The 10,911-nt window shown below is 35.0% G+C and overlaps 1 protein-coding gene across 1 annotated transcript; it reads right to left on the reverse strand.

Annotated features, from left to right (window-relative positions):
- Positions 1-488: 488 nt before the first annotated feature.
- On the reverse strand, positions 489-1,488 carry LOC308349102 (L-lactate dehydrogenase B chain-like; the record flags this gene model as incomplete). The annotated part of the gene is given in 2 exon segments (XM_080813629.1): positions 489-1,034; positions 1,036-1,488. Coding segments are annotated over 2 exon segments (909 nt in total). The 5' UTR covers positions 1,399-1,488.
- Between the last annotated feature and the right edge of the window lie 9,423 nt (positions 1,489-10,911).

The following is a 10,911-nucleotide window of genomic DNA, read 5'->3' on the forward strand; positions in this document are numbered from 1 at the left end:
TCTCCCTCTCCCTCTGACCCTCCCCCTCCCCCTGCTCCTGCTCTCTCTCCCAAATATATAAAATCTTTAAAAAATTTATTTTTAAAGTTCATTTTATTAATGTTTAATGTTATTACTGACATGTATACAATAATTTTTAATGTTTTCCTTTTTATTTACCATAATTTTTATTAAACCTAACTTTATTTTTTCTTTCCACCACCTATTAGAGTTATCAAATTCTGTTTATTCCTTTAATTTTTCTCCAATAATCTGGAAAGTTTACCTTCTGTTTTTTTTTTTTTTTTCACACTACAATAGTTAATTTTATTTGTTCAAGGGCTCATATTGCAAGCATTAAACCAAGCATGGGCTTTGATTCTGTGAGCCCAGATTCACATATTTAGGAAGATAAAAGCAAACTGTGATCCATGTATATGGATGAAAAACTAAAGGCTCACAGTTAATCACATTGTAGTTTTAAATTTCTACAGCCTAGAAGCCAGGAGTCACACATCTTTTAGGTCTTTCTGGATGTCCCACAAGGTATCTGCACTTTTCTTGAGCTGGGCAACCTCATCATCTTTCAGCTTCTGGTTGATCACACTGGTTAAGCCCCGAGCGTTCAGGATACAAGGAAGGCTGAGGAAGACTTCGTTCCCAATGCCGTACGTTCCCTTCACCATTGTTGACACTGGATGAATCCTGGATAGATTTTTCAACACGGATTCAATGAGATCAGCGACACTTAATCCAATAGCCCAGTTGGTATATCCTTTTAGCTTGATGACTTCGTAGGCACTTTCCACCACCATTTTACGCACTTCCTTCCAATTTTCACTGTCGTTGTCTATTCTCATATCTGGATTCAGTTCCTGAAGAGAAACGCTGGCCACATTCACTCCACTCCACAGAGCCACACTTGAATCACCATGTTCTCCCAAAATCCATCCATGGCAGCTGCTGGGATGAATGCCAAGTTTTTCAGCCATAAGATAACGAAATCTTGCAGAATCCAGATTACACCCACTTCCCATCACAAGGTGCTTGGGTAGTCAGTCCACTTAGTTTCCAGGTAACATATGTGAGAATATCCTCTGGGTTGGAAACCACAATTATGATACAATCAGGACTGTCCTTGACTATCTGCAGAATAATGAATTTGAAGACATGAACATTCCTCTGCACCAGATTGAGCCGGCTCTCTCCCTCCTGCTGGCGGACTCCCGCAGTCACCACCACAATCTTAGAATTGGCAGTCACAGAGTAATCTTTATGTGCCACAATTTTAGGTGTCTGAAGAAATAAGCTCCCATGCTGCAGATCCATCATTTCTCCTTTGAGTTTATCTTCCAAAATATCCACAAGGGCAAGTTCATCAGCCAGGGACTTTCCCAGAATGCTGATGGCACAGGCCATACCAACTTGTCCAACACCCACTACAGTGATCTTTTTGTTTGGGATGGCTGACGCTTCTTCTGCCACAGGTGCAATCTGTGTTTCCTTAAGAGTTGCCGTTGTGCCCGGAGAGAACCCGCTTGGATGGCCCCGCGCAGAAGACAATGTTTGCTGCGCCTTACCTTCTGTTTTTATTGCGTTAGTTGTCACCTTTCCCTCTTTTGAATTAAAGGCTTTTAGTTTAACGTTTTAACTTTTTAATTTTTTTTGTCAACCTGTACTCTTTTAAATTAAAATATTCCCATTTTAATTTTTAAGTTTTAAAATGTATACTTATTTCTCCAAACCTGTTTTACCTAAGTAGTCTATAGCCCTATCCTCCTCTTAAATTATATAGGAAACTCAGAATATTTCAGATCCAGACATTTCCTCCTTTTGTCTATGTGGTTGCTATCTTCTCCTTTAAAAAAAATTATCTTCTCAGACAAATCTTTCATTTTTACTAATTAATATAGTTACAACTTTCTTTGTTTATTATTTCCTCATACATGACATGTTTTTGTTCTAGATTTAATTTCCTTCTTATTATTTTTCTTTCTGCAAGAACATGTGTGTATTACGTGTATTAATAATACATGAAAATGTCTTTATTTCATACTTAATCCTGGGTGACAATTTATCAGAGTTATAGAGTCTAAGATGAAAGTTGTTTTATTGCTCTCAGTACTTTGATGTACTGACATTTTATCTCAGTGTGTCTAGGTATCTATTTTGTTTTTATTTTTCCTGCTTAGGACTCAGTGGGCTTCAAAACAGTGGATTCATTTTTCAACCTCTAGAAAATCACTGAATATTAACTATTTGAATATTTCTGTTTCTCCATTCTATTTATTCTCCTTCTCTGGAATTCTTACTAGACATACATTCAAGCTTATCATTCTGTCCTCTGTGTTTCAATTTTTATTTCATATTTCTCATATTTGGTTTTTATTTGTTACTTTGTGAATGATTTTTCTCCTATCTTATATCTTCCAGTTCACTTAAGTTTCATGTGTATTTAATTTGCTGTTTAACCTTTTAATTTCAATTAGTAGATTTTTGTTTTCTAGAATTTTCAGTTGGCTGATTAAGATGATCCATTTTGAATAAAGGGATACCACTACCAACATAAAAAGATAAAAAGGGAATATTATGAACAACTCTTCCCATAAATTTGACAACATATATCAAAAGGATAAGTTATCTTATTTTATTTATTAAAGATCGTATTTATTTACTTGACAGAGAGATAGAGCGAGAGCGCAACAAGCAGGGAGAGCAGCAGGCAGAGAGAATAGGGGAAGCAGGCTCCCCGCTGAGCAAGGAACCAGAAGCGAGGCTCCATCCCAGGATTCTGGGATCATGACCTGAGCCAAAGGCAGACGCTTAACCCACTGAGCCACCCAGGTGCCCCAGGGTTAAATTATTTTAAAGATACAAACTGTCAGACTCACTCAAGAAAAACTAGACAAACTAAAAGTTACATCTGTTAAGGATAAATTTGTAGTTACAAATTTCCTAACCAAGAAAACTCCAGGCTCAAACGGCTCCCCTGACAACGTCTACCAAATAACTAATGACTAAATAATATCAATTCTATACAAACCCTTCCATATTATAGAAGAGAAAATATTTACTAACGTATTTTATGAGGCCAAGAAATTCATGCAAATAGATGACAAGAAAATTGTCAATGTTCCTCGTGAACAGACACTAATATCCTTAACAAAATACCGTCAAATTAAATCTAGCAATAAGCAGAAAGAACAATACATCATAACCAAATAAAATTTATCCCAAGGGTTTAAGGTCGGTTAAACATTTGTCAATGGATCAATGTAATTCACCATAGTAACAGACTAAAACATTAAAAAAAAAAGACATTAACATTTCAGCAGATGAAGGAAAGAAATGTATTGAAATTCAACATTCAAATGTGATTGATTCAACAAACAAGCAAACAAAAAGCTCTCACCAAACTCAGAGTTGAAGGGAATTTCCTTTTTTCCTTAATTTGGTAGAGGACGTTTACAAAAAAATCAACTAACCATGGTATGTACGAGGGAATGATTTGCCCCAAGATCAGAAATAAAGTAAAGATGCTCCATCTTCAACCTTCCTATTCAAAATCATGCTAAAAGTTCCCAATGTCATTACAAATTGCTGGTGGGATGCAGAACAACTAGAATCGCTCAAATGTCACTGGTGGAAATGCAAATTGTTAACAGCCTCTTTCAAAGTGTTTGGAAGTTTCTTATGAAGTGCATTAAGTATACTTCTAACTCCTAGGTATTTATCTGAGTGAAATGACAATTTGTGGTCACACCAAAACCTACATGCAGATGTTTATAGCATCTTTATTCATGATTGCTAAAAACTATAGAACAGACAAAAACAATGTGGCAACTCCATGCAGTGGAATAATAATTCAGTAATAGAAAGGAAGGAACTCCTCATCCTTGTAACAACATGGATGAATCTCCGAAGTGTGATGCTAAGTGAAAGAAGCTACATTCAAAAGGCTATGCACACTATATAACTTCATTTACATGATATTTTGGAAAAGCCAAAACTGCTGGGACAGAATACAGATCAACTGGTTTTAGGGCCTTTTGGAAGGATGAGTCAGCTACAAAAGGGGGCGTGGGAAATATTTGGGGCTTAATTTATGAATAAACCCACACTGTGTGTGTGTGTGTATATATATATATAGTCAAGATATAAAATATATTATAATACATTATATATAATATAATAAATATGTAATTACATAGTACATATATAATTATAATATAATATATTTTATATCTCAATTAGAGTGATAGTGGTTACACGACTGGGTATATTTGCCAAAACTTGAGAACTGTGTACCAAAAAGGGTGAATTTTACTGTACATAAATTATAATTTCATTTTAAAAAATTTAAAAATACTCTTCTTTCATACTTTCTTATTCAAGCTTTATGTTTTCTTCTTTCTGTTATCTCTTTTACATTTTTGGCATACTTACATTAAAGCCTCTTCATATTGTTTATGATTTCTACTGCTTGAGATATTTTATCTTCAGCAGTGGTTCAGTGTTTTTTGTAATGATTTTTACCTATGGTTCTACCACCTACTACAGTCAGTGTGAATTTGGTCTTCATAGTTATTCAAAGTGTGTGCTAGCTCTTGACTTTTCCCACCCAAGGCACTAGAGAATGCCAGTTTTTTATTGCTTCCTAGCTAGCAGACAGGGTTTGGGTTTTTGTGTGTGTGTGTGTGGTTTTTTGTTTTTGTTTTTTTCCTATTTCCAGTTTCTTGAGCACAGCAACCCCTTTATAGTTCAGTTTCTGTACTCTAGTTGCATGGATCCAGTCCCTCACCACCCATCCACAAAGATACCAAAGCCAGGCATCAATGTCTGGAGATGCCCTATGAGACATTCAACTTTAGTATCAGCTCACCATTCTGCCTGTTTCAGTCTGTTTCTGGCAACTAAGCTTCCCATTTCATGGATTCACATTCAAATACATGTTTAAATTATTTTATTTTTTTCTAATATCCTCTGGGCTTGGCTCCAGAAAGTGATTGGTGGCATTTCCAATCAGCTAAGGCTACCGTCTTGACAGAAAGTTTCGCGACAATATTTCCTAACATACAATTCTAACATTATTTGGTTTTGTTCACACACATTAAGTGAGTTGGAACATTGGGTTCTGTTTGGGCATTTTAAAAAAAGAAATTTATATTTTAATTACCTGTTATATGGCATCAGTTTTCTGCTAAATACTTCATGTTTTACTTAAAGTTTAGTTGTTGCTATTTCCATAGTGCCTGTATGTTATTTTTAATGCATTAGTAATCCGTTCAGGTAGATCCATTCTTAAGCCAATAAGTGCCACAGATTTAATCAACAAACAACTAAGCCTTCTTTGTAATGTAGCCTTGAAGTTCAAGAAAACCTGGAAGTTGAGATGTATAAAGTATCCACATTATAAATGCATTCTCATTTTTTTTCAGAGAATTCAGATTTGTAAATAAAATTCCCAATTTTAAGTAGAAAGTAGTTTAAAATAATGTTTACCTCCTGTTTGTGTTACTGCTTTAAGAAAAATATATTTCCAAAATAATTTATAAAGCTGCCAGAGGATAGATAAGTTAATAACACTGTATAATAGATCACTAGATTTAGAACATCTAACTGGAAAAGCTGGAAATGAGAAGTTTAAAGTTCAAGGAGGTCTGAAATCTAACAAGCTTAATCAAAGGAAAAGATGTGAAATGTTCACAAAAAGGAGTCTGCAAAGCCACACACACAGAAAGACTCTGCCAGTGTGGGAAAAGAATGGCAACTTTTTCCTATTAAGAAAAAATAAAAATAGGTCACATTGTTGACCTTGGCCATCCTCTGGCATAGTCATGTCACAGCCATAACACAGAGCATAACATAAATGGCCAAGGGGCTCTCAACATGTGAGAACAATTTCTGAAAAGGGGGTAGGAAATCAATTCATACTAATTTTAACTCCCTCTTGTTTCTGCAAAAGCTCATCTTGATTTCTTGGTGAACTTTAACACTCTTAGTCTCCTTGACACAGTTCAGTTTTCATACAGTTCCCCTTAGACTACAAAAGAGATCACTGGACCATAGACAGTGCAACAGATAAACATGACCTATCTTGTACTAAAAACGAGTATGTCATACTGAGCTGAAAGAAAAGAATAATACAGGGTAAATATGGTCTAGATGATAGCATCAGATTATAAGCAGAAATACATTAAAATTTGTCTCTCAAAATGGCATAGGAACTTTTTGTACATATCATCAAAACCATCCCCAGGTCTAAAAGTAAACATCACCCCAATATTACTGGCTAGTGTTGCACAATAATTCACAAATTACTGAACCACTCAGTCATTCAAAGAAAAAGCATTCATTAAATATAAACTTTTACTCAAATTTTACTGAACACCATTGTGAAGATGAGAAGTATAAGAATATCTTGTATTTCAGTAGCATTTTAATATAAAAAAACTGTGATTGCTGTTAGTGTGGGAAAACACATAATATTTCATAGATTGTTCTCATTTTCTCATTATAATACACACAAACACACACACACACTGGATTAAACAAAGGAGAGGTAAAGAACACAAACCCTATTTAGTCAGGAAGAAGGAAGTGTTGGGAAGATGAATGATAAGAATTTCTCTATCCACAGGGACAGATGGAAAAGAATAACATCCTTGAATATCTCAAAATCCACCTCCTAAAACAGAATGGGATGCATCATTAAAATAAAAGACTTTGACCTACCTCCTATTCTCTGACTCTAAGATAAAGATACATAGTCTGTATTTACCAATAAATCAGTGAACATGTTTCAAATATAAGAGGCACACCTTCTCAGGTCAGTAAATTTCATCATTACCCCTGTTTATACATCCTTTTAGGCACTGAAGTTTTTGATATTCACTATGGTTCTATATCTTGATTGTAGTGGTAGTTACATGACTATGTGCATTTTCTAAACATAGAACTAAACTTTTTTAGAAGAGTGAATTTTACTGCATGTAAATTATATGTCAGCAAAAAAAAAAAAGTTAAAATATATACAATATGATAAGAAGTGATGGGATGTGGAGGCACTGTTGTGTAGAATCTGGATATAGCTACATAAAGAAAAGCATTGCAAATAAGTATTACAACAGAGTAATGCTGACAGGCATTGGGAGGTAGGCTTAATTCATCCTATAGCATTTACCAAAGTAGAATAGTCCAAAGAATGTTCATAGACATATAAAAAAAGCATGTTTCTTGAAAATAATTTTAACAAATACTGGCTTTAAAAAGAATGATTAACAAGTTTCTTTGCTATAGGACTTCTCCAGGTGCTTCATGGTGTATTTCCAAAAGGAGAAAGCAGCACATTGTATTTCTCAAAATTATTTGACTGTTGAACACCTTTCTCCAGACACATACAAAATACAAAAAAATGGCAACTTGAGATTAATTTGACCCTCCAGAATAGTTAGAAGCCCTGAAAATAAAATGAGAAGAAAATTCCACACAAAACAATGATCCCCTGTGCAACAAACATTAGACTGGAGACCATAAATCTTGACTTTCAAATCATGGACAGATCTAGATGCAAATTTTCTCATGGCTTAAATATACAGTTAAGAGAACTAAAGATACAGACATGTATAGATGTGTATTGCCTGTCTAGTTGTTCCTGATTTCAAGGACAGATAAACAAATATATTTATATGTGTATATATATGTACATATTTCATATATATATTGATATTTCACATATATATTCATATACATATATTTCAAAAAATACTTGAGTCACAAGAGAAAAGCACAGTTCCCTAAAAACTTGAAATCAAAGCATAACTCAAATTTCTTCCTACACAAAACATAAGAATACTGTGTAAAACATTTATTTGGTATACCAAAAAAAACCTAAGAAGATGAGTTCTATAAAGCAGAAGCAGGGAGTCATGAGAAGGCAATATTCTGAGGTGAAATTGGACAAGAAAAGGAAGCTGGCAAATTCTTCACAAAATTGACAAATAATCAAATAACTTTTGAAAGTAACCCAGAATAAAAATGAATAATTGTATCAGGAGAGAACAAAATTGACCTTAGAAAAAGCCAAATCAGTAACATGAGGACAAACTCAACTGGCTCTTTCCATGTTACAAAAAACAGAAAACGAGAATATAATCCAAACATACTGGCAGAGCTTCCAAAACTCGTCACAATCTGGCCCCTGCCTAACTCTTCTGACTCATTTTACCACCATCTCAACCCTTCCACTTAACACATCCCACACTTCAGCCTTAAATAATTACTTACAACTCCCTGAATATGATGCTACGCTTTCATTACCCTAATTTAAGAGCATCAACTGTGGAGTGAAAATGCCAACTCGAATTTCAATTCTCCCAGTTACTAGCCTTATGATTTTGGAAAACTGACTTAGCTTTTCTTGCCTCAGGTGTTTCATCTGCTTTTAGGGTTTTTCCTCCTCTTTTCCAAACAGCTAAATCCCGTTCTTTCTTCACATCTCAGTCTGAGGTTTACTGTCATTCCCTGATCGCCTAATCTATGTTAGGCATCTCCAAAGCATCTGATTTTTTTTTAAACAAAATTCATGTCTTTATTATTTTCTCTTCTAGCATCTAGAAGAGTGGTGTGTAAAAAAAAATCTAGTAAGTAACTACTGAAAGTGCAAATACATGAAGAAATGAGGTGATTAATAAAAAAATAGCTGAATAATGCTAAATTTTAATCAGAAAAACAAGGTGTTGGATTCACCTAAGATGTTCAGAATCACTAGGTAAATAGAGGTTTGGGAACAGAAGATACTGGGCGCCTTAAAACGGCATGTTTTTGGCTAGGAGCTCATGTCTCAATAACTCTCTGATTTAGGTAGAAATCATACTAGAAATCCTCTGTGTTCCGACCAACACTTAAATTCCAGGAGCTTCTGCTTTTTAACAGCTATAGTTTCATGAAGAAAATGAAGTTTGAAATGAGCATTGAAGAATGGGTTGAATTCGAATAGTAAGAAAGTCTGTCATTCCAGATTAAGGAATAACATGTACCAAGACATGAATATGTCAGTTGTCTTACTTACAGTGAAAGGAGAATAACTCAGTAAAATTAAATACAAGAGTTAATTAAAATTCTGTAAATTGCTAACAGAATTCACTATTGTTTCTTTATAATTACATTTTATTTTACTACCTGGAGAGGAATCATAGTGTGATGGTTGAATTCACATTTTCTGCAGCCAGACTGTCCACATCCTAATCTCAATCTTGACACTTCTAATACATTGGTACAAAGTTTTAAAACAGTGCCTTGATTCTGTCATCCGTAAAATGGACACAATAAAAGCATTAATATTATAAAGTGATTCTAATGGTTTAATAACATAATACATGTAAGTCACCTAGAATAGTGATTAGTACATTTAAGTGCTCAATAATATTAATTTGAAGCCACATGCCATTTCCCATGAAGGTTAGTTATATGTCTTTCAACATTTAGCATAACTAAACTGAGTTCTTCTAATCCAGAATTATATCGGCTCACTGCCACTTTAAGGCAGGCTGTAGCACTAACAACCCAAATCTTACTTAGGGTAGCGTGGTACTTAATGTCATAAACATCAAAGGAAGACTCTAATTTCCGAGAATACCTGTTTGTTCTCGTTGATGCATTCAAAAATCCTAAGTACAATTGCATTGAGTCAGATTGTGTTAAGCAATAGATTGTTCTTAAAAGCAGTGTATCTCTAGAAAAAGTGAAAAGAAGAAAGAAGGAAAGGAATGAAGGAAGGGAGGGAGGGAGGAAAGAAAGAAAGAAAGAGAAAGAAAGAGGAAAGAAAGGAAAGGAAAAGAGGAGAGAAGGAGGAAAGAAGGAAGGGAGAAAGGAATTGGAAAGCAAAAAGAAAGGGGAACAGGAGTTTAGACCATGTCCCCACTCAACCAGAAAAAATGTAGCAGAAATTGCTTAAACACTCTAAAAACTTCTTTCTAAATCACACTGCACATGATCCACTGATTTTGTTTGTTGCCTTGGACCAGACTCATTCAAAGAAGTAACTGAAATATTAATCTGATCTGTGATTTGGAAAATGTTTCTCAATAAAAATATTCAAAAGCCTGACGGCTTCTCAGCTCTCAGATGAATTAAGATTTAACTCTGACATGAATTGAACCTCTCTCTGGGGATGCTTCTCTTTATGGGGCTGAGATCACAGAGTTCATCCTTCTGGCACTAGCAGCCCTTTGATTTTTGTCAGGGAGGCCTGCCACCAGAGCGCAATGCGTAGCAACGTGAGGGTATGTCTCCCATATGAGGGTATGTCTTCCCTAATGAAGAGCTAGCCTGGGAGGGGGGGGAGGTTGGAGGGTAAATTTCAAAGAGGGGAAAGGTCAGTTCTTGGTCAAAGTCTGAAGAGCTTACGGAAGAAAGAAAACTTCGAAAATAAAGCATTAACATAAATTACTGAACACAGGCTTTCAAGTTCTGCAGAAAGAGATGAAGCCATGCTACCACGATAAAGGTTCCCTTTTAAGAGGATGTATCCATCTTTGTCCTCTTCTTATTACTTCAGAAAATTATCAGAAATGTCAGTAGATGATCCTATGTGAGTTTCTTGAGGAAAACTTTACGGGCACTGAAATTTTAAAGAGATCCCACCTCTTTAAATCAGAAAGGTGCTAAGGTCATGGTTAGCTTTCTGGGAAGAAAATAAAATCTGTAACCTTCCCAGGAGAATAGCCTTTACTAATTGAGGGGGAAATGGTTAAGTTGACATAACATTATAACATAAACTGCATTAGTTCAAAGAGATAAGGACATGGGTCAGTGTCAATAACCTGGTACACCTAATAGTCTGAATAAACTACATAATTATTTTCCCAAAGTGAAGGTTTAGGGGGAGCCTGAGACAACTGTTCTTTATACAGTTTGGAGGAATAAGATAGC

Source organism: Martes martes, assembly GCF_963455335.1.
Source record: "Martes martes genome assembly, chromosome: 9".
In the NCBI taxonomy this organism is placed as follows: Eukaryota; Metazoa; Chordata; class Mammalia; order Carnivora; family Mustelidae; genus Martes; species Martes martes.